Source organism: Gekko japonicus, unplaced genomic scaffold (genome assembly GCF_001447785.1).
Source record: "Gekko japonicus isolate JY-2015 unplaced genomic scaffold, Gekko_japonicus_V1.1 scaffold2603, whole genome shotgun sequence".
NCBI lineage: Eukaryota > Metazoa > Chordata > Lepidosauria > Squamata > Gekkonidae > Gekko > Gekko japonicus.
Genome location: NW_015163164.1, coordinates 127,299 through 154,815, shown reverse-complemented (window position 1 = coordinate 154,815; position 27,517 = coordinate 127,299). Strand labels below are relative to the sequence as shown.

Genomic DNA, 27,517 nt, shown 5'->3' with positions numbered 1-27,517 from the left:
AAGTTAGAAGGGATCCTAAAGGTCACCTACTCTAACCCCCTTGGGAGCCAGTTTGGTGTAGTGGCTAAGTGTGCAGACTCTAATCTGGGAGAACTGGGTTTGATTCCCCACTCCACTTGCAGCTGCTGGATGACCTTGGGCAAGCCATAGTTCTGGTCAGAGCTGTTCTCTCAAGGGCAGTTCTGTCAGAGCTCTCTCAGCCCCACCTACCTCACAGGGTATTTGTTGTGCGGAGGGGAAGGGAAAGGAGATTGTAAGCCGCTCTGAGACTCCTCTGGGTAGTGAAGGGCGGGGTATAAATCTAATCTCCTCCTTCTTCCTCCTCCCCCTCTCCCCCCCCCCTCCTCTTCTTCTTCTTTTTCTGTGTGGGAATTAGTCAACTACAGCGCCCACTCTGCTTAAAGGAGCACATGCCTTTTAAAAAAATGTTTTAAAATTATTGAAAAAAGCATGTAAAGGATAAATTCTTGTGTGCAGGGCTATTTTGGGGCAGGAACGCACAGGAACGGAGTTCCGGCCGGCTCCCAAGTTGGCCACGCCCCCCAGGAACTCATTAGCATAATAGACCACACCCAACAGCAGGAACTCATTAGGATTGGCTACATTAGGGGTGTGTGGCCTAACATGCAAAGGAGTTCCTGCTACAAAAAACGGCCCTGGGTTTTGACAACAAACAAGGTAAGCAGAATAAGAAGCAAAAGGTGGGTGTGGCTGGATGAGCACACTTCTGGTAACATGGGGGTGTGGCCTAATATGCCAGTAAGCTGTGCTGTCGTGGGTGTGGCCTAATGTGCTAATGAGTTTCTGCTGTTGTGTGTGGCCTGTTATGCTAATGAGTTCCTGCTGGGCTTTATCTACCAAAAGAGCCCTGCTTGTGTGGCTGTGCCTTTAAGAAAGGGAACAGAGCCCTTCCAAATCTCCACCATCGCTATGGGCCTGCGTGAAAGACCTCTGCCTGAGACCCTGGAGAGCCGCTGCCAGTCTGAACAGACAATACTGACCTTGACCGTCCAAGGGTCTGGTTCAGTACCAGGCAGCTTCAGGTGCTCACGACAGGGGAGGGGCCTATACCCAGGCCAGCTCTCCAACCGGCAAGACACGTTCCTCCCGCGGTTCTCCTTGCAGTTGTTGCCAAACCTCATAACACCCTGAGACTCTTTTTTTTTGTAATGCTTTATTTCAGTCCCGCCACGTAACTTGGTGCTCGACATCCAGAAGGACACGGTGGTGGAAGGAGACGAGATTGAGCTGAACTGCACCGCCATGGCCAGCAGACCAGCGACAACGATCAAGTGGTACAAAGGCAGCAAGGAGCTATCCGGTAGCCCACTCCTCCTCCGTCCGCTTCATGGTGTGGCTGTGGTTTCTTGAGATGATAGAATTTTGTTTGTGTTTAAATATATTTTTTCTCTCCTCCTGCTTCTGTCCCGAACCGCAGTGTCAACTTTCGGCCATTGAAAACCAAGAACGAAAAAAATGCCGTAATCCTGATAAGGCTTAAAAAGATCAGTTGAAGCAACAGCAAAATAAGCCACAGAATACAACTGACTTAAGCTGATGACCTCAGCCTGAGACCCTGGAGAGCCGCTGCCGGTCTGAGTAGACAATACTGACTTCGATGGACCCTAAGGGTCTGATTCAGTTGAAGGCAGCTTCATGGGTTCATGGGATGACAACAAATTTGGTTCCGTATTAGTCTCTGGAGGGCATAATTCTACAAATGAGGTACCACCACCGAGAAGGCCCTGTACCCAGGTACCACTGGGGGGTGGAGCTTCCTCAAAGGTATCTTAAGGCTCAGTCAGCTTCATGTGGGAGCTGATTGTCCTTCAGAGGTCCTGGTCCCAAATAACTGAGCACTTAATATGTCAAAACCAGCATGTTGAATTGAACCTGCAAACAGGCTGGCAGCCAGGAAACTAACAGCACAGATCATAGTCTATTAGCCGGGCAGCCATGTTGTGAATCTGTGGAAGCCCCTAAATTCCTCCAGAGACATCTCCACCAACATTGCATTGCAAGAATCTAATCTGGGTGTCTCCAGAAAGTGGATCTCTGCGACCTCCTCGTTGTCTCTCCAGAAAAGGCTTCAGCTGTTGCCCCAACTTGAGCTTGTAAGAAGCCCGTTGTGGTGGAGGTTCCATCACGGTGTCCCCTGTAGCACCCCCAAACTGTGAACGTTGGTGAAACTAACAAGTTGGGTGCAGCTTCCTGAGCTAAATATTGGTTTTTGGGTCTTGAATTTCCTCTAGCTGCAGGTCACCGTGGATTTTAGCCACTAAGGGGTGGGGCTCTGCATGGAGGAGCCAGGAACTCAGGTGTGCAAACATACCTTGCCTTCCCCTCTGCGGGGAGTTTGAATGCCCACACGATGCTGCTGGGTCCCATTTGGTCTGGGGTAGAAAATGGCTGGGTTGTGGGAGGAAGCCAGTGTGACTGCAATCGTCGCACACCAACGCACAATTTAATCTCCCAGGTCATTCCATTGCTGTCCTAAGAGTGGCAGTCCTCAAAGAGAGAAGCTTCAAGGGGAGAGTACAACGGGAGATTGCTGAACTTGAGTTCAATCACAAATTCAAAACAGTGGACCCCCAGGGCCGAACAGGGACCTTGGACTCATATCTCACTACAAATGCTAGTTTTCTGCCCCTAAGCATTTCTCCTGTGTACTAATCAAACCAACTATTGTGTGCATGGTACCTTTGCACCCTGAGTTCCTTCTTTGCAGCCTCCCTCCCACCTTCTGATTCGGATACAAGGACTCAAGAATCTCCAATCCGTCTCCTGTCTGACGAAGGGAGCTTTGACTCACAGAAGCTGATACCATGACAGTCTTGTTGGTCTCTAAGGTGCTCGTGGACTCAGATCTAGCACAGCAACGTGGAAGGTTAGCTGAAGCTGGGAACTCTCCAGCAGCTGCACTCCTTTCCTCCCCACATGTATTATTTTGGGTCAAGCTACATATGCACAACTGGTACGTATCTATGAAATGGGAAAGGACACTGCAGACCCCTAGTTCTGGGGTGCCAGGTGGGCCTAGTTCACCCCGTGCTGTGCCACTGTCGGTGAGGTCTGGCTCTTTCTTGCCACGAGAGACCGAGATGGTCCCTTCCACCGGCTGGTGCACCAAACGCTCTCAGGAAAGTGTTGTCCAAGTCAGTTCTTCAGACCTGCCTGAATCTCTGTATCTGCCTAGCTAGTGTGAAAGGACTCCACCTGGCTGTGCCTGTAATGTCACATCACTGATTGAGGCTGTGGCTCAGTGGTAGGGCTTCTGCGTGGCATGCAGGAGGTCCCAGGTTCAGTCCACGGCGCCTCCAGTTGAAAGAACCAGGTGGTACATGATGCGAAGGGGACCTTGGAGAGCCTGGAGAGCAGCTGCCAGCCTGCGTAGACAATACTGACTTTGAGGACCCAGGGGGGTCCGAGTCAGTAGAAGGCAGCTTTGTTTGATAGCCGGCAGGTTGATTTTACAGGCAGGAAACTTGGGCGGCATCTTCCATGCCCTCCAGAGTAGCCCCATTCCATTTTCCCACCACTAAGAACAGTCATCCAAACTACTGGTTTTTTTTCCCCCACCTAGGCCGAAGGGGCATCTTTCTGAGCCGTTTTTTTCTATTAGTTCTCATAGATTTCCCGGGCTGTGTGGCCAAGGTCTTGGCTTTGTAATACCTGACAAGGCAATTCTATTTGCACTCTTCGTACCTAAACTGGGAGGTACATATTATTTCCAGTTCATACAACAACTTCTGACACGAGGCCAGATATATTTGTGGCCTCCAAATAGAAACCTTTTGGTGTGTCCTTCAGTTCCATATTGAAACATATTCCCAATTTTTGGTCCTATTTTATTTATTGTTAATTGCCTTAAGTGTGTTACAGGGACTCTGTCGCTTGTTGTATTTGGTACTAATTTGACCTCTGAAGAAGGCTCTTGTGAGCCGAAACGCGTCAGGTCAGACACTGTCCTTTTTTGTGCACTTGTAACTTTGAACATTTTATGAGGCTTCATTTGGGCCCCTACAAGGTTTTTATGTGTCTTTAGAATAAACATTCTTTTGTACACTTAATGTTTTTAACTTTTGGCCCTCAATAAGTTTTCTAAATTTCCTTTGGAGGTTTGTGCTTAGGTGGTTTAGATCCCCCCCTCTTTTTTGGGTATCCTCAGAGGTATACCACAGAAAGATGGCGTACTCCCTGTGTCAATGCATATCTTTCCTTGTCTGTGGCCTCTTCGGGGGAGCCTGATGCTTATCTTTAAACAGTTGGAGCCCAGACATTCCGGAACACCAGATTCCAGGCTAGACGTAGCTCCTTGATGTAAGTGCTCCAAGTCGCCACCTCTTGCGGCGTTTTGTGGAAACTGAAGTCCTTATCTGAGTCCTTATCCGTGTTGCCCTGGAGATTGTCTTTTAGTGCAGAGCTGGGGAAACTTTGCCATTAGTCGTTCCTCCAAAATTCGGCCACCTTTGATACAGTTTGTGCTTCTTGGGCAGCTTGGTAGAGGTCTGCCGTGGACCGTTCCTGTTTCACAAATACCACTGTGAATTCACTGTGCGTGCCTGGCTTTGACCCTAAATACTCAGGAGAGGGGAGTGGGCTGAAGAGGCCTTGGCTTCATCTTATCCCTGCCTATTGGCCTTGGGGAGCTGTACCACCCCCCACCCCCCGCCATGTCCGTTGATCTTTTCCTTAGTGCCACCCAAGGCTCCCTCTAAGCGGTGGAGTCTGGCGAGCAAAAATTCCACTTTGTGAGCTACCAGCATTAAAGTTGTGAGCGAGCTGTTTGGCAGCTGCATAAATTAGCTTGCTCTGGAGCCATCCTTCCTGAGCTAAGACAGAAAGGTGTGAGCTGGAGGTTAAAAAAACCTGTGAGCTAGCTCACACTAACTCAGCTTAGAGGGAACACTCTATTTGCAGCGTCGTCACTATGAATAGCCCCCTCCTATTGTAAAGCAAGTGAGCCCCCCCCCCTTGCCTCTGTGAGCCAGCCACCCCTTTCTCTTAAAAGACACGGCACGGACTCTGCCAGTCATGGCTGCCAAGGTTCTGTTTTCTGTGTCCGTGTGTCTTCCGTCCAGCCTTTGCAGAGAGCCCAGGGTCCGTCCACAGGCGATATTTGGGGAGGACCCGTCTCTGCTTGCAGCGTGTTGGAGCAGCGCTGCCGGTTGCTCCTGGTTGCACGCGTCCTGCTCCATTTCTGACGGAGCGGCAGATTCCTTCCAGACATGGCACCCCGCGCAAACGGCTGGCGCTCTCCAACGCGAAGGGAATCCACTTCTCTAACTGGCTCTTCCCCTCTGCCTCCCAGCCGCTGGCAGCCGGGCTTCTGCCTCGGCCCACTGCGCTGTATTTTGCCGGGTCTTCAGTGGTACCACCGTTTAAATATTTTAATTACTCCTTTTAATTATGTAAATCCACGGAGTCAGTTTTCCTCTTAATTATTGATGATGGCTTTTGGCAGTGGTGTTGGAGGAAGAGGGTGGAGGCTTTCGAGCTCCGTTGACTGAAGTGTTTGGAAGGCGTCCTGGAATCCCTAATCCCCCCCCCCCGTTGCCGGGGGCTGTCAGGGTAGCATCGCCCTCAGAATTCAGCAGCCGGCGAGAGGTTAAACGCTTTCCGGCCTCCTTCCCCCACGCAGGGCTTGAAGTCTGCCAGTTGCCAGCGCCACACCCAGGCAGGGCGGGTGGCCGCTGCTTCCTCACCAAAAATCCCTGCACGGTTCATTAGACGTTTCCCTGTGCTGAATCAGGTTGATCACAAGCCGCTTGGATTGCCCCGCTGTCTCTTTCGTAAATGAGTTCTTGTTTTGTTTCTAAGGTTGGGATCCTTGTTTTGTTTTTGATGTTGCAAATGTACCATGAATGATGAGAGCGGGATTTGTGCGGGTGGGCAGGCCAATACCAATGCTTCTGGGCTACTAACTTGACAGGGAACAGCAGGATTTGAATTCAGTAACCAATGCTTCTGGGCTACTAACTTAACGGGGAACAGCAGGATTTGAATCCAGTAGCACCTCAGAGACCAACAATATTATCAGGGCATAAGCTTTGGAGAGTCAAAGCTCCCTCCGGCTGAAGTCACTCCTGATTTATGGCGGCCCTATGGATTAATGTCCCCCGAAACATCCAATCAGTAATAGCCTCGCTCGGGTCTTATGAATGGACGGCCCTCATGGCTTCCCAGTTGGGTGTCGGGGTTGAGTGCACGGACTCTAATCTGGGAGAACCGGGTTTGATTCCCCACTCCTCCACTTGCACCTGCTGGATGACCTTGGGCAAGCCGTAGTTCTGATAAGAGCTGTTCTTGAAAAAGAGCCGTTTCTGTCAAGAGCTCTCTCAGCCCCACCTACCTCACAGGGTGTCTGTTGTGGGAAGGGGAAGGGAAAGGAGTTTGTAAGCCGCTCTGAGACTCCCTTGGGTAGTGAAGGGCGGGGTATAAATCCAACCTCTCCTTCTTCTTCCCTGATTGAGTCTATCCATCTTATTTTGGGTCTCCCTCTTTGCCTGCTGCCTTTGACTTTCCCTAGCATTATTCTCTTTTCCGGGGACTTGTCTTCTCTCAATGTAACCAAAGTATGATGGCCTCACTTCAGTCATTTTGACTTCTGGGGAGAGTTCAGGTGTGAACAAAGGCTTATACCCCAGTGTCTATGGTGCAAAATCCGGCTGTTCTGTTGCAGACGAACATGACCACCCACCGAAACTTACTTATGTGGGTGCACGATGCAATACTGCCCACCCGTAAGGTCTTGCTCAACCACAAAGAGGGGAAGAGCATACGATCTGGAGATATCCAAGGTCATATAGAAGGAGTAGTATTGGGCACTGTGCATCGGCCAGTGTATGCACGGTCGGATTTTTTTAAAACTGCAAAGGGGAGGCGGGGAGGGGAAACTCTTGCATGGAAACCATAATGGGGGCGAGACCTGAGGGGACGATCAGTGGGGTCAGTGATCCCTGTAGCTGAGGAAGAGCCGCTGCAGGCGGATGGAGAGGACTCGGGTCCAGTGTTTTGCCGCTGACCGGCCCTGCCCCCCTCTCCCCACCCTCCTTCCCACCCTTCTTCTTTCTCCACCAGGGAAATCAGAAGTGGAGCAGTGGTCAGACATGTACACAGTGACCAGCCAGATTTCCTTGACAGTCCGGCGGGAGGACGACGGGGTCCCCGTCGTCTGTGAGGTCGACCATCCTGCCGTCAAAGACCTGCAGACCAAACACTACCTAGATGTAATGTGTGAGTACCACCAGAGACCACGTGGAGCTGCTGAAGTACAATAAATAAATTAATTAATCAGCAGTTAATTGTAAAGTAAATGTAAAGGACAGAGCGTTCTAAAGCTTTTCTGCCCCGCTTTGCAACTGTTTTGGACTTTTAACCACCAGGTTTGAACTTCTCCAACTGAGGTCCGTCAAGAATAAGTGTTGAACAAGCCCTGCAATGTTAATATGGGAAGGAACTGATTTTTTTTTAACATTTGTCTGTTGCTGAAATAGAGTTGGTATAATGAAGTGGCTAAGGGTTGCGGGCTTCCTCCTCTTCCCTCTCTAACCTCCATGGTATACGGTAAGCATAGTCTGACCTGATCAAAACACCAAACTATGCTGCCGCAATCTGGAGGAGGGTTTTGGAAAAGTCAGAATCTCCAAACCGTGACGCGGGACACCTTAGAGCCTTTGCATGTTTGTTTGGTTATTTTAGCTCTTAACATAAGAACATAAGAGAAGCCAATGTTGGATCAGGCCAGTGGCCCATCTAGTCCAACACTCTGTGTCACACTGTGGCCAAAGATACCAGGTGCCATCAGGAGGTCCAGCAGAGGGGCCAGGATACTAGAAGCCCTCCCACTGTTGCCCCCCCCCCAAGCACCAAGAATACAGTGCATCCCTTGCCCTAGACTGAGAGTTCCTATCTATACCATGTGGCTAATAGCCACTGATGGACCCCTGCTTCATATGCTTAACTAATTACCTGCTCTATCCCATGCATAATCTTATAAACCTCGATCATGTCACCCTTCAGCTGCAGTTTCTCCAAGCTAAAGAGCCCCAAGCATTTTAACCTTTCTTCATAGGGAAAGTGTTCCAACCCTTCTATCATTCTAGTTGCCCTTGTCTGCACTTTTTCCAAGGCTATAATATCCTTTTTGAGGTGTGGTGACCAGAACTGTACACAGTACTCCAAATGAGGTTGCACCATTGATTTATACAGGGGCATTATGATACTGGCTGATTTGTTTTCAATTCCCTTCCTAATAATCCCCAGCATAGCATTGGCCTTTTTTATTGCAGTTGCACACTGTCTCGACATTTTCAGTGAGTTATCTACTACGACTCCAAGATCTCTCTCTTGGTCAGTCTCTGCCAGTTCAGACCCCATCAACATGTATTTATAGTTAGGATTTTTGGCTCCAATGTGCATCACTTTGCACATTGAACCCCATTTACCATGTTGATGCCCACTCGCCCATCCTCGATAGATCTCTTTGGAGTGCCTCACAATCCTCCCTGGTTCTCACCACCCTGAACAACTTCGTGTCATCTGCAAATTTAGCCACTTCACTGCTTACTCCCAACTCCAAATCATTAAGAAACAAGTTTAAAAAGCATTGGATTGAGTACAGACTCAAGGTGGATCACACAGTGTAAGTCAATGTGTGTGTTTGTGTGTAAAGGGCGTGTAAAGGGTGTGTAAAGGGCTGTCAAGTCGCAGGCCAACTCATGGCAACCCCTCAAGGTCTTACAGGGTTGGTTTTGCCGTGGCCTGCCTTCACACAGCAACCCTGGACTTCCTTGGTGGTCTCCCATCCGAGTTCTAACCAAGGCCGGCCCTGCTTAGCTTTTGAGATCTAAGGAGATCAGGCAAGACATGGGGTCAGGACATCCGTCAATGAGATAAGACCTCTCACAAGAAATGTACCAGGCCTAGGATTACAGGAAGCTGAAACAAGCATAGAATAATAGACATGAGACAGAATGCACACACAATGCAGGAAAAAAATGCCATTTAATAACCTGTGATCCAGGGTGTTCCAAGTTCAAATGCCACCTTGGCCACCAACTCACGGTGTGGCTTTTGTGAAACCCTCCTTCTTTCATTAAAGCGCACTCAGATTAGCCGCCAAATCAGGCTTGAGTGGGAAGACAGAGAGGACTCCACGCTCCCAAACAGCATGTGGATGGTTGTGTTTTAGGTGGACACCCGCAGTGGTCCTCAGACCCCTCTCTGCAAGACTGGGCCTCCCTGACGGGTGGTGTTGAGGCTAATGAATGCAGCATACATGACGTACATGCTTTCTAAAATGCATGTGTACTATTTAGAAGACAGTTGCCCTGAGAGATCCTGCTGGCCGAACTGCTGTGCTTGGTGTTGAGCCCCGTCTTTCAGTTTTGCACAGGACCAGGGAATGGCCCCAAGAATGCACAGAAATGATATCCAAAATTTGTGGTTTTTTAAAAAAAATTACTTTATTGGATTTGCATCCTACCCTCCCTGCATAGCAAGCTCAGGGCAGTTCCATCATAAATAATATCCAAACAATTAGAAACAATTAAAATGCATCCGTTAAAACACCATTACTGATTCCCCTGTTTCTAGCCCGCACCTCAACAGATGAAGTCTAGTATAATTTGGGTCCCAGATGATGACACGGATCCGATCCCCTGGAGGGGGAGGCCCAACAGAGTGTGGAACTAAAAGTCTGGTGGAAGAGCTCTGTCTTGCAGGCCCCGAGGGAGCATCCTGAGTGGTCCAGGGCCACAGTGGTGGAAATGGTTGGCCTCTGCAGGGGTGCGATGGGATCCCGCCAGGGTAGCGTCATTTAGATACGCTTCCGTTTGAAGCTGGGAGAAGGAACCAGACCAGGGCTCTCCGAGACCACTTCCGTCTTGTCGAGGAGCAGACATAAGGCCAAAAATACCTTCTGTACGCACCGCTCAACATCACGCAACAAAATCAACATCACACGAGTAAGGCCCCCTCCCCGTGCTAATTTATTTCTTCTACTTCATTATGTTGTTCCCATTATGAGCATTCTGCCTACAATTTTCATATCACTGAAAGTATCGGGGAAGTAATGTCCCTATAATGGGGAAAACAACCCAAAAAAAAAAGAAAGAATCCGATACTACCTAAATGGGCAGATTGTGGCTGTCTTGCGACTGTGCTAATGTGTAATTCATTTATGCAAACTTAATGTCCATTAACATTTCTTGTAGAGCTCCATTAGCTTTAATAATACATTAGCACCTTTGTTAGGTCTGATCAAAAAAGCTTAACCACATGCGCAGGCAGACAGATGAAAAAGGAAACGTCAGCGTGGAGCTGATCACAGGGTTGCGTGCGCTCTTGTGAGGCGGCCCGCTTGTTTATAAGGGGGAGGGGGCCGCTGCCCTTACAGGCGGGCACCAAGGCGCAGCAGCTGTGCCACGTGGGCCCCATCGGATCTGGCCCGAAAGGCAGGCTGGGACCCACAGGGAATTTCTTCCATGCAGTCTCCGCTGCAGCAGTTAGAGCGGCACTGGAGCTCGGAAGGGCCTCTCGCGGGGCTCCCGTGAATCCCGTCGAGGCCTCTGCAGGAGAAAGGCCCTCAGGTTGTACTCCCTGGTTGGCAATTGGGGGGCGTCAGTTCACAGCCCTGCAGTGTTAATACCGGCAGGAACTGATTCCTTTAGGATCCCTGTATTGCTTGAAAAAGTGTTGCTGTGACGACTTGTGAGCTTCCTCCTCCCTCACGGAAAAGGTGATTCGAAGGCAGAGCACTCACCTTCCTTCCTGTGGTTGCAGGAGCACTGAACCAGCACCCACCCCCACCCCCGGCAGTCACGGCACAAGATACCCCACCGCAAAGGAACATGATGTCCACTTCTCCGCTCCCCGATGTCCAGATTACAACGGTCTTTGATTCCAGGCTGGCCTTTCAGAGAAACGACACTTGTAAAATCAGGCGTAATTGTCGCACTCTCCAGAGGGTTCTGTGGACCCAGGAACTTGCAATCAGAGCCAAGTGGCGCTCCCAATTACCGTTTCTCCTGTGCCACCTGACTGCCGCATCACCACCACCAGGCATTTTACAAGCTCTGGGAGCAATTAGTTCTGGGATTCTGGCACTTAACGAAAGGGCACGGTCCCAAATTTGCCCCTGTGGGTGGGGGCAGGGGGAGCTGTACTCGAAGAGGAAGGGGGCAATAAAGAATCTGTGCATTCTTTGTCGCTATCTAGTTCATGCTCACCCCAGCCTTCCCCTTTTCTGGCGCCTTCCTCTGATCAGAGGAGCACCGCCAATGAATGCACGGTCACAGCGAGCGATTTTCACACTTTGGTATACTTAGTACGAGAGTGCATTCATCAGGAAGTGGCTTGTAATAAAAGCAAAGGTATTAGCAGTCAAAATTCAAATTATCTACGGAGCATTTTTAAGGCGGCGCACTAATTATTGTTTGCTCAGAGACCTGACTGTGCAGGGAAATCGGTGCAAGAGCCGGGGAGGAAGAACTGGAGAGGGAAGAAGCCTTCCTCCATGGGAAAGGTGGCACTTTTGGACAGCCACATTCCTTGCAATTACTCGGTGCAATGGAGGCCTGTCGAGCTTGTGGAAGATGCTGTGTTTTCAGGAGTACCTTGAGCACATCAGGCTGCCTTATGCTGAATCAGGCCATCAAGGTCGGTCTTGCCTGCTCAGACTGGCAGTGGCTCTCCAGGGTCTCAGACTGAGGATTTTCGCATCACCTACTGCCTCGTCCTTTAAACTTGGGGCACCACCCGTTGAACCTGGGGGCTCTGCATGGCAAGCAGATCCTCTGCCAATGAGCCATGGCCCCTCCCTAAATCCTGGAGGACTGAATCTGCTGGCAACTATGCTTGGAAGCGGCGTGGAAGCAGTGGACATAAGATCATAAGAGAAGCCAATGTTGGATCAGGCCAATGGCACATCCAGTCCAACACTCTGCCACACAGTGGCCAAAAATACCAGGTGCCATCAGGAGGTCCAGCAGTGGGACCAGGACACTTGAAGCCCTCCCACTGTTGCCCCCCCCAGCACTAAGAATACAGAGTATCACCTGCCCCAGATCGAGAGTTCCTGTCTATACCTTGTGGCTCATAGCCACTGATGGATGTCTGCTCCAAATGTTTATCCAATTCCCTCTTGAAGCCGCCCATGCTTGTAGCTGCCACCATCTCTTGAGGCAGTGAATTCCATGTGTTAAGCACTCTTTGGGTGAAGAAGCACTTCCTTTTATCTGTTCTAACCCGACCGCTCAGCAATTTCATGGAGTGCCCACGAGTTCTTGTATTGTGAGAAAGGGAGAAAAGGACCTCTTTCTCTGCCTGCTCTATCCCACGCATAATCTTGTAAACCTCGATCATGTCACCTCTCAGCCGTCGTTTCTCCAAGCTAAAGAGCCCCAACGCTCTAACCTTTCCTCATAGGGTTGAAGGGAGAGAGTTTCAGCCTGGGAAGACCATGTAGCCCTCTTTTGTTGGGAGCTTTTGGGAGGAAGTTAGATGAGCATTGTAAGGGGTAGACTTTGGTAGCCTCTCCTGGGCCACAGAAGGTTGGTCCCATCCCATTGCTCCGGGCACCCTCTTGACTGGCCATGGTGGAGAGTGCTGAGGGGAGCAGCACTTTGTCTCTTAGCACTGGCCTCCTTTGTATCCCACAACAGCAGAAGGCTAACTGGGCTGGAGATGGTTGTGCTCTTCCTGGTTCCTTTCTGCAACACAGAGAAATTTAAGAAGAACTTCTGTGGTGGATCAGAGTCAAACCAGTTGTCCACTTAGTCTGGCATCCTGTCTCATGGCCAGCCAGAGGCTCCCAGAAGCTCTGCAAGAACAAGTATTGCCTCCCCCAGTACAACTGTGGAAAGGGGTGGCTGCCTGTAAGCGTGGAGGTTCCATTTAGTTCCCGTGGCTAATAGAGGAGGAGCCATGGCTCGCAGCAGAGCATCGTCCCTGCAGGCAGAACGTCCCAGGTTCAGACCTCTGCAACTCCAGTTCCAGTGATCGGATTACAGTGAAAGACCTCTGCTAGGGACCCCCGGCTCCTCTAGCCAAAGAAGACAACGCTGTCTTGATATAGATGGAAGATCTGACCCAGTACAAAGCAACTTTGTGTGTTCAGTGGCCACTGATGGACTTATCAGAACATAAGGACATAAGAGAAGCCAACGTTGGATCAGGCTCATGGCCCATCCAATCCAACACGCTGTCACACAGTGGCCAGAAGTACCAGGTGCCATCAGGAGGTCCAGCAGTGGGGCCAGGACACTAGAAGCCCTCCCACTGTTGCCCCCCCCCAAGCACCAATGTTCCCTTTTAAAATCTTCCCTTTTAAAGTCCACTAAACCAGCTGCTCAGATTGTGGTTCAGATTAACTCTCAAATCTGCCAATGATCAAACACATTAGGATGTGGGAAAGGGGAGGAAAGGAAGCTCTGTAATAATAACTCCTTCGGTTAGATTTCCCCTCCCTTGCTAACACCTAAAGGTGGGACGGGTTTGTTGGGTTTGCAAGCCAGTAGAGAAGGCGCCAGTTCCTGTGGGGACCGGTAGGGAGTCAGGATTTAAACTGGTACAGTAGAGCTTCCTATGTTGAGATGAGTTAACTTTGCATCTGGCAGAGCCCCGTGAGTATGCTGATGGCGGTGTCTGTAAGGAGAGGGTTTGCCCACATGCCTGCTGGAATTATTGTTCTAGGCCTGTCAGTGATTCCATTAGAGGTGGAGACCTCCTGCCCAGCCAACGAAGGAACGCCAGCACTTCGTTGGAAATCAGCACACAGGGTCTCCGCCTGACAGGTTTGACCTATTTAATGAAGGTTTCGACAACAGATCATTTGAACTTACCTTTTTGTGCCACAACTCAAGATGGAATTATGGATTTGGGCTTCTTTCTCCCCCTCCCCCATTTTCTTTTCCTCCTTTGTTTCTTTAAGTTCATGGTGAGAACCTTAAATAATTTGTCAAGCAGCTTATTGGTTGTGTTGGTGAACCTTGTTGAGTAGGAGTCCTAGCAAGTAGGCAACGCTCAGATCTATTAAAGTTGCTGGGGCGGGGGGGAGAACAGAGAAGCAGCGGAACCTGGGAGAAGTGGGTAGTCTCCTGGGATGACAGTAGAGAGGCGGGACACTCATCTGGTACAGCCTTATGGATTCTGCTTTTCAAGCCCCTCTCCTGCGTAGCCTGGAGTTCAGGCTAAGAGCCTGGTTCTTATTTATTTATTTATGTATTAAAGTTTTACCCCGCCCTCCCGGCCGAGGCCGGCTTACAAACAGATAAAATTCCCATAATGCAATCATAATAAAATCACAGACATTAATAAATACAGCATTAAAACTCAAACAAGATAAAGTGCTAGCAACATTCCTTATATTCCAATGGACTCTTCGGCCTTCTGCAGCTATGTTGGTGGTGGAGGTGTTAGTGGTGGTGGTTCCAAAGGCCTTGGTGGAAGATCCATCAGGTAAAGCTAGCAGGCAGCTTGTATTTCTCACTGTGATAATTTAGCTTAGCCAGCAAGCCTAGTGGATGTATTTTCCCATGAGGTGATTCAGCTAGCAAGCAGGCCTAGCAACACGCCTCCCAGTCTGGCCTCCTTGAAACTTGGGGGAGCCAGATGGTTCTGGGTCCCCGATCGCAGTGTCCTTTGGGGTACATATGGGGAAAAGCGGTCCCTTTGCATGACCAGTGGTGGCTGAACTTTTATGACATGGCCTATGCCTGAGAAATCATGTAGGGTTGCCGGCTCCAGGTTGGAAAAGTCCTGGAGATTTGGGGATGGAGCCTGGGGAGGGCAGGGACCTCAGTGGGGTACAAGGCCGCAGAGTCCACCCTCCAAAGCATCCGTTTTCTCCAGGGGAACTGATCTTTGTAATCTGCAGATGAGCTGTAACTCCAGGGGACCCCGAGGTCCCACCTGGAAGCAGGCATCCCTACTGACAATAATGCTGCAATGAGCTATACAGTGCAAGGAAACTTTCAGACTGTACAAAGAGGCCAAAATCTCCTTTTAAGCCGCTTTTACTAACTTGTTGATAAATATGTGCCTGGTTTCAGGAACAATATGTTTTAGCTGCCACCAGGCTTGGATTATTGCACATCTTTTTCTACTGTGAGCAGCTCCCGATGAAGGGATAGGGCTAGAGAAAATGCCCAGAACCTCCCCTGATTGTCAGGTTCCCATACAAGTCCCATGAAAACGTCTCAGAATATCACAGGGTGATGACCTCGTGCCAGGGTCATTCCAGGTTGGGTGGGTTGTGCCGTTGGTTTTGCTTGCAACCTTTTTTTTTTTGATAGTATTTTTATTCAAAAATGTTAACAACATTTTCAACTTACAACATAACAGCTGAAACAGTAAACATCAGAATTATGAAACGTACAATCAAAGTTGGAGCTTCTAGACATTTTCTACTCAGAATGAAGGACATATTAAAGGGGGGAAAACGGGTGGAAGAAAAGTCATAAACAGTGTGTAAATATCCTCCGGTTTAACCAAACTGCCATCTTTGAAAGCTCCAAGCTTGACCTCCTGTATCTGTCCATAAATAGGAACATTCTGACAAAGGTTTCGGAGTTAAAATGATACTTTCCGATAAAGGAGTCTCATTCTTGGGTGATTGGATTGGGGGTACTGCACCCCCGAAAAACACCAAAGATGTCCAGAAGCATCTTTTATCAAGACCCACAATAGTAAGAAAGAAGTCTAATAAAGGGCCAGTATTAAAAACCTAGCTGAAACTTATAGTATACAAAAATACATATATTTATTGGAAAAACAGTTTAAAACATATAAGGGCCCAATGAAAGCCTCGTAAAAAAGTAAAGAAGGCCCCGATAGGGCGGAAACGCGTCAGGTTGTGTGCATTGGCCCTTGAGTTCAGGCCACTTGAACTTTTCAACGAGGCTTTCATTGGGCCCTTATATGCTTTTAACTGCTTTTCTAATAAATGCATGTATTTTTGTATATTATAAGTTTCAACTAGGTTTTTAATATTGGCCCTTTATTAGACTTCTTTCTTACCCTTGTGGGTCTTGATTCCAGTTTTTGGGTCAGGTTCGTTTTCGCCTCCCTGTGTCTTACAGAAGCATCTTTTAACCTGAAACAGAATGTCCCGGTAATATTTCTTTTCAGAAGCAAGGCTGTGGTTGCCACTGCAGTGTTCCCTCTAAGCTGAGTTGGTGTGAGCTGGCTCACAGTTTTTTAGCCTCCAGCTCACACATTTTTGTCTTAGCTCAGGAAGGAGGGCTCCAGAGCACACTAATTCACGCAGTAGCCAAATCGCTCGCTCGCAACTTTAATGCCAGGAGCTCACCAAGTAGGATTTTTGCTCACAAGACTCCACAGCTTAGAGGGAGCATTGGTTGCCATAGGTCTGCTGCAAATGCAAGGCACCAGAAATTGTTTCCTGCACATGAACGACTGTCACCAGCCCCTGCATCTCTTCACGGGACTGGATCAGAGCGGCACGTGGGTGGGGGTGGGGGATAGGAGCGGCGCTCCCCCTAGCAGTCCAACTCCTGCACGTGAACATCTTCCCTTGCTGGCTGAGAAGGAGGCTGTGTGTAAATATCATTTTAAAAAGCAAATGGAGCATCAAAATACATTAAAGCATCATTAAGGGCCTGAGCTAAACAAGGGAGGGGAAAATCCAGCCCAGAATATTTTCAGTTTAAAAATGCACAGCTTGCCTTGGTGGTTTTCTCTCCCTCCTGCCTTTTGTTGCATAATGTTGGTGAGGAAGGGAAGCAGAGCTTCAAGCTACAGGAGAAGGAATGCAGAGTTAAGTCATAATTAATGGAATACAGATATATGTAATGTCTACATGCATGTTTATAAAAAATATAAGCCCAGGGAAAGTGCTGTAGCTTCTGTTTGCTGTTTATACCCAGAGAATTCCCCGAGCCCAATTATGTTTGACAAAAAAAAAGAAAGAAAAGAAAAGAAAAACAGAGCCATATGCAAGTTCCTTGTGCTTTAATAATCTGCGCGTTCCTAGCGAGCGCAAAATATTAATTGCAATAGTATGCAGTGAAGTGATTAACATCAATATGATTTATCATCTGGAGATTTCTGGAACATAAATAAATGAGTTGTTTTGTTCAGTGAGGTGTTGACCCTTTCAAAATATGTGATTTAAAGGGGCTTTATGTTATTATGCCTATTATTGGAAATATGAAAAGCGCCACGATCAGCCGAGTGTTCAGTTATTTGATTTTCTGGAGCATTAGCCGCTCTTGTTTGTGACATTTCCCAGTTGGGTGCTCGTTTGCGAGCTCATTAATAAGGCTTTCTCCAAGGAATGTCGCTGCAGATGAGGAATGGTATAGCGGAGCCCAGCCCTGCAAACGCAACTCCTGGTCACAGCAAGGAGGCGGTTAAATGGGTTAAAATGGAAAATAATAACCCCCCTGAGCCCGAGCCCAGAGGCCTGTGTTCTTGCTTGCAAGTAAAAAGGCAAGCTTTGTGCTGGGGAATAAAAACGAAGCCAAATATTTTGGCACCCCGATTTGGAGGCCCGGGTCACGACGGGCTGCTTTATAGAGGCCTCTGTTCCTGATGGCCGTCCTTCCTGTTGCGAGATGCCAAACTCTGATGGTCTGCCTAATTGGCAGTAAAGGTTGCCTGCTTTACAGTCCCTAACAGGCTGCTTTAACAAGTGGAATGCAGGGTATCTTTTTTAAAAAAAAAAAAGCAGGGAAAATATAAACCGAACACGACGCAGACCCCTTGGGCTTTATTTTCTATCTTGGGTATGTATCATTGTGTGAGAAAGAATCAGGGAAACGGTACAATGGCACTGTGGTGCTTTTTTAACATTTTAGATTTCTGTATCCTCTGCCCCCTCCCCTTTAGCCTGAAGAGTGACGCCAACCTTATCCTTTGATTTCTCTCCTCCTCCCTGGTATTCATTACGAGGGTCAACTGGAAATAGAGCCGGCCTCTCCGCACTTGGCTATTTTAAGGCCACTGAAGAGCGTAGCCCGAAGGGTATCCTTGTGGCATCGCCGAGGATTCTGGGTCATGGCCGTCGGACCGTGTGTTATTCCCTGGGCACAAGTGGCTGCTTGGCTGGCTGGCGTGAGTGGCTGAGCGGCCCACTCCTCTGGGAGTTCAGTTTGGGAGAATGACTCGCTAGGGATGCCGGCTTCCAGGTGGGACTGGGGATAGCCCGGAATTCCAGCTCATCTCCAAACTACAAAGATCAGTTCCTCTGGAGAACATGGATGCTTTGGAGAGTGGACCCGGTGGCCTTGTAGCTTGCAGAGATCCCTGTCCTCCCCAGGCTCCATCCCCAAATCTCCAAGAGTTTCCCGGCCTGGATCTGTCAGCCAGTGGCTGGGTGGGGGGGCCCTGGGAGCCCTCCCCTTATCTGTCAAGCCCTGTGTCAGTGCTGGACTCTTAAACTTTGGCTTAAAAGTCAGATTTGTTTAAAGCAGCTTTTCTGTAAATTAAAACTCCTGGAGGCAGCCTGGCAGCTAAGAGCCAAGAACAGCCAGGAGAGCTTTACCAACTGAAATCTGGAGCAGTGCTCAAAGTGCAGTGAGAGAGATCCCGTTAGTTTCATAGGGTGCAGCTGTAGGGCAGCCCCCAGATTGCCAGATACGTGGAGACTGAGTCTCCGTGAGCCCCCGTTGTGAGCAGAGCAGCACAGGGCTGCCGGCTTGGGAGAGCCCGGCCCGCCTGTTCCTTGGGAAGGGGAGAGGGGTGGTTGCAGCTCCATTTGCGGGCAGCAGCCTCCTTGCACCTTGCTGCAGAGGAGATGGGGGGCACGAGGTGCAAAGCCGGAACCCATCGGCAACGGTGGGTTCACTGTTCGTAGAAATCATGGAGGCTTCAGGGCACAGCTGAGTTCTGCTGGTTTCGGTGGACTTGCCGGGATTGGGCCAATTAGCAGCATGGCAAGAGTGATGAATGGGTCTGTTTCGGAAATGCAGGCAGGCAGGCAGGCAGGCTGTTCAGAAAAAGGGCTCATTAGTCAGGGAAAAAAATGTCCTCGGTGGAGCTTCCTGAGCAGCTGGAGGGGGGGGGCTTGCTAGGCGGCTGCCCCAGTGGGCATCCCGTCACGGGCACCCCCGCTGGTTGAGTGGGAGGTGGGAGACAAGCGAGGGCCGCAGCAGCTGAGCTGGGTTGCCCCTTTCCGTATCAGAAGGATGCATGCATGTGTGTGAGTGAGAGAGACCCAGTTTTCTAGCCAAAAGTGGCCCTCGGTTTGGGTTCCCAAAAAGAAGGACAAAAGACAGAAGGGCGATCCTCATCCTTCATAATCCCATTTTAACATCTCCTCCTTTTCTTGCTACATCCCCCACCCCCACCCCCGTTCTTTCCTTTCCACGTCCATTCCTTTCCTGGCGTTCTTCACCACAAATGCAGACTCTCTCCTGCCGAACAGCCTTATTTTCAAAGTGGGGTTTGTCCTCGTCGTCTCCCTTTTGGTCGTTAATTCTTTGCTCTGTCCATAATTGCTGACTTTCTCCCTCCCCAGTGTTGGTACTTTGAGCTCCCCCACCCCACCCCATTTGCCACTGATAACTTGCTTGCCTTTGCTTTCGTTCCCTCTCCTTCGACTTTGCCTGCACTCTCACACACGCACCCTTAGGTGATCTGTTCTTTTCTCTTCATCCAGGGCTTGATCTCGGTCTCACTCCTTTCTCCTTTGGCAGATTCCACCAGTCCTTTGCTGATTTTTTTTTTAATCTTTGCCTGACTTGTGGTGAGTGTCCTTTGCGTTTGAAATCTGCTCTAATTTCTCAGTAGTTTAAAACTTGCTCTTGGTTCCTTGTCGGATCACTCTTTTTCCAGCTCCCGTGTCGCTCGGATGAGTTTTCCCTCGGTGCTTGGATTTTATTTTATCTAGCTCTTTTTTTAATCCTTAACCTGTTTGGTCCCTGTGCTTACGGTTCAACAAAAGGTGCTTTCTGTTCCTTTAACTAATTCTCTCCCTCACCTCGAGTCTTTTGCTTCTTGACCTGTCATTTCCTTTCAGTCTGGTGGATGAGATTCCTCACTAATGTATGGCCTCAGTTTTTGTGCTGTTAATCTACCTTGTGTTTCCTCTTGTTTTTCTAACTGTATTTATGCCATCTCTGTTAATGTTTTTTTCCCCCCTACCTTTACCTTTCCTCAGTCAGAGTTCCCAGAGGGCTGAGCTTTTGTTCCCCCTGCATTTCTTCCTTCAGGTTCTCCTATTCAGTCTTTTGATATTAACTGCCCTGTTCCTCCTGCTGGTTATTCTTCTTCTCTCCCCCCCCCCATCTAACTTTTTTCTTTCACCTTCTCACCTTGCAACTTCACACTGGCTCAGTATTCTGTGAAAATAACTTTTTTTCCCCATAGTTATTTTTCGTCTGAAATTTTCTCTTTCTGCTTTCCGTCCTCGTTGATGATTGTCTATGTTCTTTTTTTCTCAAGCAAACAATTTTTCTGTTCTTTCTTCTTCTTTTTTCTCCTTCCTGCAGTTTCATCATTGGCCAATCATGTCCTCTCTGGCTCTCAAATATTGCCCAAATTTGATCTTGGTTTTTTTCCCCTATTGATACTGCTCATGCTTTGCTTCATTGGAAAAAAAATGGATTATTGAGAAGTTCTTTTCCCCTACCTTAAACCTCTTGTTTCTGCTGCTCAAATATTCTGTTTAAACAAATTCCTGATTTAGCTGATTTTTCTCTCTCTCCTCTGTGGTCTCTTTTTTCTTTTCCTTTTTGGATCCTTGTTAAATACTGTTTTCTCTCCTTCTCCTTTGCTCCTTTCTGCTTTTTCCTTGTATGACTCTTTATCTGCAGAACTCTGTGCTAGCTGCTGCTTGCCACTTGACGCACTTCCTCTTTAACAGTGACACGCACGTCTTCTTTCAGCTTCCCTCTGCTGTGGATGTGTGCGGCGATCTCCTCTTGTCTGTACTTCACTGCAAATTGGAATATCGAGTGTACGGAGCTGGACCCGTCTAGATGTTTGAGGGTCTTGCGCAGTGCCTCGTGTGTTGGCGCATCACAATTTCTATTTCCCTCGCTCCCGTTCTTTCTCCTATACTTGGCTTATGATTGTACGTGTGTAACAGCTGCGAGGCTTCACGGTGACATCCCAGTTGAAGGAGGACGTGGCTCACGAAGTTCTGATCTCACGTAGATGGTGCTGAGATGCAGGGAGAGGAAACCTTCATCAAATATTCTGTCTTGGAGTTCATGGGAGGCTTGAGATCTGGTGTTTACCTCCCAGTGGTGGAGGAAGAGTAGAAGCCCAGAAAGGGCTGTAGGCTGGGCTACGTTACAAGCAGCCAAAGTGTTAACATTTCTAAGAAAGAGTTTTCATCAGATGGCAAGTCGGTTCTCTAACTTTTCCATGCTGGTTTCTCCTCCTCAGCCTTCTTGGTGTGAATAAAGACTGGTTAACGAGAGCATCGTCTGAGACTTCCTGAAATGTACTTATTCCACGATCTCTGTGCTTGGTTTATGCCTCGCCTCTTTCTCCCACGGCATCCCAAAGCAGCTTACAACATCCTCCCCTCCTCCATGTTATCCTCACAGCAACAATAACCTCTGAGTCTTGCGTGTGCACGATGGGCCCGAGGCCATCCAGCAGGCTGCCGTGGCAAAGTGGGGACTCAGGCATGCAGTCCTCCTGTGACCTGGGAAGTCATTTCAGGGGTCAGTGTCTTCTGTGTGCGTGGCCGGCCCAAGGCACTGGGTTGACTGACACAGGGAATACAGCTGGCGTTCACCGTCTTGCTAGTTATCCTGGAGGCACAAGGCCTGGTGAATTCGGCAGACTACCTGGTTCCTATTCATTTCCAGGTGAATTTCCCAGCAGAGAGGGTCAGAGCTCTGCATGGCCTTCTCTGCTGTCCTGAACGGAAATGTTCCCAAAACTGGAGGCTGTACTTTCAGCAGTTCCCCCGGAATTGGCAGTTTTCAGTCCGATTTAGGAAGCGGTTCTGGTGCCTGTGTCTTGCTCCAATAAAATCCCCATTACATCTGTCCACATGTTTGTTGTCTTCTTAATCTTCTTGCATCATAGAATAGGAAGTAATATTAACTTCCGCAGGAAGAAAAAATATATATAAATCGGAGATGTTAACTTCTGTTTGTGGCACTTTAAAAAGGGGGACCTCGTTTCTTCTTGGTTCTGACGAACCATAGATATTTTGTTTTACATGTTATAACAGCAGCCAGAATCTTATTCACAACGACATGGAGATTGAAAATCCCAACGCTTAATGAGTTGATAACGAAGATTATGGAATGTGCTGGCATGGACAGATTGACAAATATACTAAAAGGAAAAATGGAAGAAGAATTTATGGGGCCATGGAGGGCGTTTTATGACTGGTTAAAACATAAGTACTAAGAAACTAAGACTAAATGAAGAACGATAAGAAAGATGGTTATAATAGTTGTTTTATTGGGTTTTATACATGGGCTTGCGCCCCTTGTAAGCCACCCTGAGCCCGCTCGTGGGGAGGGTGGGGTAAAAATGTTCAAAATAAAAATAAATAAATAAATAAACTTTCAGGAGAGGTTTTGCATGCAGAATGCTAATTTGGAATTTTTTATACAACTCTGTACTCTTCCCCCCCCTTGTTTTCCCTTCCCCCCTTTCTATATATAAACTAATAAAACTCTATTTAAAAAGGGGAGTGCTCGTTCGGGAACACAGAAATGGGGTTGGATATAAACCAAAATGAATCTGCAGCACTCCTCTAGCTGGTTCTTGCTGCTGGTGTTTAGGTGAGATTGCTGGTCGGTGTGTGTGTCTGTCAAAGGCGACAGCGTCCTTTGTCGTTGCGGGGTTCCGCTTTTGTTCCTGCCAGGTCTTTCCACGGGCTTTCTGAGCTCCCTTCCTGAACATAAGACTCATTAATCCCTCCAGGTGTTTGTGTTTGGAGATTTGCAAGATTCGTCTGTGCAGGCAGAAGCCTCGCGTTGTCCAAACAAAAGCAGAAATCTGGGATTCCTTCCCTTTATGCTCTTCGAATGCAAGCGCCCCCCGTAGGACCCCAGTTTATTCATGTGCCACCACACAAAGAATGCCTGCCTGTAAAATACAATACATGATAAAATGTATTAATTCTGAGTATCCAAAATGTTCCGGTTCACCTCGGCATGAAGGCGAATGCATTCCCTTTTCTTCGAGTGAGTTCAGAGAGAAATTTCAGCTTAACAACATTTAATTTTGCCAAACGTGGTGGGGAGCTGCCCTTGGTGCGTGAATTCCAGATCTACATGTTAGGATCTGGAGTTTATTTGTCAACTTCATTTGGAGAAACGCTGGAATAAAGTACTGATGTACCGGGATGCAATGGATGGGAAGGGGAGAGACCAGGCTTCCTCTGAGAATGAGTTTGAAGAGACTGTTTTCTTTGGGATGTGTTTTAGCATACCCATATGTGTTTTGTAGATACCTATGATACAATATTTGTTTTCTGTGTTTTATGCAGATAAGCCTCAAATCCGGGTGTCGCAGATTTTACCAGCATCTGGGCCAACAAGGGAAGGAGATCTACTCGACCTTCTGTGCCAAGTTGAAGGGAAACCAGAGTAAGTTGACGGCCTGAATCAGTCCGATGCAAGTAATTTCTTGTAACTGGAGATGGAGAAAGATCCTCAGTCTCACTCTGCGTGTTAAGCGCTGCCAAATCTCAGACAGCTTATGGCACCCTTGTAGGGCATTCTGCCATTGCCTGCCTCTGGGCTTCCTTAGTGGTCTCCAGTGTTCCCTCTAAGCTGAGTGAGTGTGAGCTAGCTCACATTATTTTTAGCCTCCGGCTCACACATTTTTGTCTCAGTTCAGGAAGGAGGGCTCCAGAGCAAACTAATCTATGCAGTAGCCAAATTGCTTGCTCACAAATTTAATGCCAGTAGCTCACGAAGTAGAATTTCTGCTCACAAGACTCAACAGCTTAGAACAGAGCATTGATGGTCTCCTCTCCAAGGACTAAATATCCAAGGCTAAATATCAGGAGAAACTTCCTAACTGTAAGGGTGGTTGAGCAGTGGAACAGACTGCCTCGGGAGGTGGTGGATCCTCCGTCACTGGACGTTTTTAAGCAGAGGCTGGACAACCATCTTTCGGGTATGTCGTAGGGCTATCTTTCAGCTGTGCTCCTGCAGAGTGCGGGGCGTTGGACTAGATGACCTGCAAGGTCCCTTCCGACTCTAACATTCTGTGAAGAAGAAGAAGAGATTGGATTTATACCCCGCCCTTCACTACCCAAAAGAGTCTCAGAGCGGTTTACAAACTCCTTTCCCTTCCCCTCCCCACAACAGACACCCTGTGAGGTCGGTGGGGCTGAGAGAGAGCTCTTGACAGAAACTGCTCTTTTTCAAGGACAGCTCTTATCAGAACTACGGCTTGCCCAAGGTCATCCAGCAGGTGCAAGTGGAGGAGTGGGGAATCAAACCCGGTTCTCCCAGATTAGAGTCCGCGCACTTAACCACGACACCAAACTGGCTCTATGATTCTGTGATTAGCTTCCAAGACCTGACAAGATCGAGCCAGCGTGGTCCTTCCAAGGCTATGAAGCTGTCTGGTGGTGGTGGTGGAAAGTGTTGTTAAGTCACAGCTGACTTATGGTGACCTTGAAGGGTTTCCAAGACAAGAGATATCCAGAGGTGGTATTGCCACTGCCTGCATCTGCGTAGCAACCCTGGACTTCCTTGGTGGTCTCCCATCCAAGGACTAATCAGGACAGACCCTGCTTATCCTTTGAGATCCTCCTCCTCCTCCTCTTCTTCTTCTTCATTTCAAATCTTATCAATCCAATAGTCATTTACTAGCCAAAGGCCATTACGACACAATATACATCCAGAGCTAAAATATGTCAAACAATAACCGACATCAATAAAATAAAAAGAGCATGAAGCCAAGTAGCAAGGCAATTACCAAGATTTACAATTATTTAGTAAACTTTATCCTACAAAACCTGTAATTCTTCAGGAACTGTGACTAAAAAGCTCTAATCTGGACAAGAATATATAATAATATACACACAGTAATAATATACATACTGTTGTCAGGTAGCCCTGTCATCGATCTGGCGTGTGGAGGGGTGCACCTCCTCCTCTTTCCCAGCTCATCCCTGTCCAGCTTCTGTGTGCTATCTCTACACTTGACCTTGCTTTGGTTCCCAGTTGCAATTAACTCATCTGGGAAAGCTAACGGCTTTTATGCTTTGGCGCTTGCTTGCTAGCTTCAGCCCGCGCACGCGAATCGTATCCATTGGCTTTGGCTCGGGGGGGGGGGGGGGTTTGATTATACTATAAGTCAGGCCCCATTGTAATGTAGGCTGTTCCTGACACAAGTTGTATACGTGATCATTAGTATTGGATCCATCAAATAAACACTTATCTTCTTATGAAGCCTTGTGTGGTGTGACCTGGCTAACGACCTTGACAACTGTATATAAACTAATAAAATTTCAGTTCTAATACATTTATTTATTTATTTGTTAGATTTCGGGACCCCCCTCTGCCAAGGCAGACTCAGGGCAGCTTACATTAAAAAAAATTAAAAACAGAATAAAAGCATACAACAATTCTAAAGGACTATACATATATACCCCCAGTTGTTGATGTCAAAAATATCGGCAGCACATGTACTAAAATTGGAACGATACAGAGAAGATTAGATAGCCTCCATTTAGTCATTTCTAGCTTCTAGGGAGAGTTCGGCACTTGCCCAGAGTAAGGTTCCAGGCTCCCAAACTGACCCCCAAAGGCTCTGGACAGCGGACTTAATAAAACAGACTTGCCCAGCAAAAGGTCTGAAGGTGAATGACACAGTTCTACTCCCAAGAAAGTGAGCGCCTTTGGGCCAAGCCAGGTGCCTCCTGGGAGAAGAGGGAGTGGTACCCACCGGAACCTAATGTAAAGACAACAGTCGTGAGAGTCTGACCCACAAATCAAGCAGTCAACAAGACTTGCAAAGAAAATGCTTTCTGTATATTATGGTCAAAAGCACTACAACACAATGCAATAAACAAATGTGAAAATACATCATCAACATCGTCTCCGGATTGGATCTCAGGTGAGACGCCTGGGATCCGTTAGAAGTTTAGCAGCATATTTGAGCCTGAATACTTATTGCGATCAGCGTCCTATCTGCATGTATTATCTTTCAAGACTTTTGGTAAAGCACTTTATGAGCAAGAGAGCTTTTGTACTACTCTAATGTTTCCTGAGGAAGATCCAATTTTGAAACGTTGTTATATAATCCGGAGATGACGTTGATGATGTATTTTCACACTAGGATTTTCTTATGGTTTGAAGGAATTTGGTTATTGTATTGTGTTGTAGTGCTTGTTGACCATAATATACAGAAAGCATCTTCTTTGCAAGTCTTGTTGACTGCTTGATTTGTGGGTCAGACTCTCACGACTGTTTTCTTTACATTTGTCCTCTGATTAGGTTGTGATTACCCACCGGAGCCTGGCATGTCATCGTATCTCTTTCCTCGTGCAAAATCCTTAAGCCACTGATTTCTGCAAGTGTGCATTTGGCATGTAATTATCGAGAATTAAGATACCAAAAGAAAAAAGAAAAGAAAAAAGGTCTCAGGGCTGCAATCGAGTTTGAAAATCTTCTGGAACTCTGTGCCTTTTCCTCTGAATAAGCATGCATTGCATTAGGGTCGCGTAGAGTTTTTCCTGGAGATCCCCCCCCCTCATTTTTGCCGTGTCTGCCTACACATGGAGGGCGTTGGATCAGTTTCACTTTGCAAAGTGAGCTGTGCGCAGATTTGAAACTTGTTTGTGCTCTTTCCTCCCTTTGCCTGCAGAGGTGCTGGCCATTCGCTTGGAAGCCGTGTTCAGTGGAGCGGGGGGGGGGGGGGGGGGGGTGCGTGCAAACTGCTGCTGCTTAGTAGCAGGTTTGTGTCTATTTGACTTGTCAGACACCTGGCTTTTACCAGTCCCTCCAGGTTGCTTCTGTGTACTCCTAACCATCTTTCAACACCTGCTTCCAGGTTGGGTAGGGATCGCTGAACGGAAGGGGGTAGCGTGCTGAGTCGGAACGCAGCCGGCCTTCCAGAGGGGCTAGTAATGCTGTCTCCCTTCTCCTCTTCAGGCCGACGGACACGACGTGGTTCCGAGTCGATGACGAGATGCCCGCACACGTGATCGTGTCGGGCTCCAACCTTCACATTAGCAGCCTCAACAAAAGCGACAATGGCACGTACCGCTGCGAGGCCTCCAACGAAGTGGGGAAGTCCTTTGTCGATTACATGCTCTATGTCTGTGGTACGTAAGATAAGCCATCCCCCTTTCCCCAGGTGCAGCGACCCACAACCGCTCTCAGGCTGGGGGGGCGGGGCGGGCCGCGGAGTCTGTGATGGTATCCAAGCGCCTTTGTGTTACAGGAATGGATTGTGTGTGTCTTTACTTCTCTTTCTTTTCCTCGCCTGACTCCAAGTCTCTTTTCCTTCCACATCTAGTAGGTGATTTCTTCTAGCACTGTCATTGAGGGCTCTCTGAAAGAGCAGGAGTTATTTGGGGGGAAGGGTGACAGTGTGGCTGGCGGGGGGGGGG

At 48.2% G+C, this 27,517-nt stretch overlaps 1 protein-coding gene across 1 annotated transcript in view; it reads left to right on the top strand.

Annotated features, from left to right (window-relative positions):
- The window catches only part of LOC107106874 (cell adhesion molecule 1-like), a 180,110-nt gene that overhangs the window by 84,880 nt on the left and 67,713 nt on the right, over positions 1 to 27,517 (top strand). The window contains exons 5-8 of the mRNA XM_015407089.1: positions 1,184 to 1,321; positions 7,081 to 7,236; positions 23,432 to 23,531; positions 27,057 to 27,229. Of these exons, the coding sequence (XP_015262575.1) occupies positions 1,184 to 1,321; positions 7,081 to 7,236; positions 23,432 to 23,531; positions 27,057 to 27,229 (567 nt within the window). The remainder of the gene's footprint in view (positions 1 to 1,183; positions 1,322 to 7,080; positions 7,237 to 23,431; positions 23,532 to 27,056; positions 27,230 to 27,517) is intronic.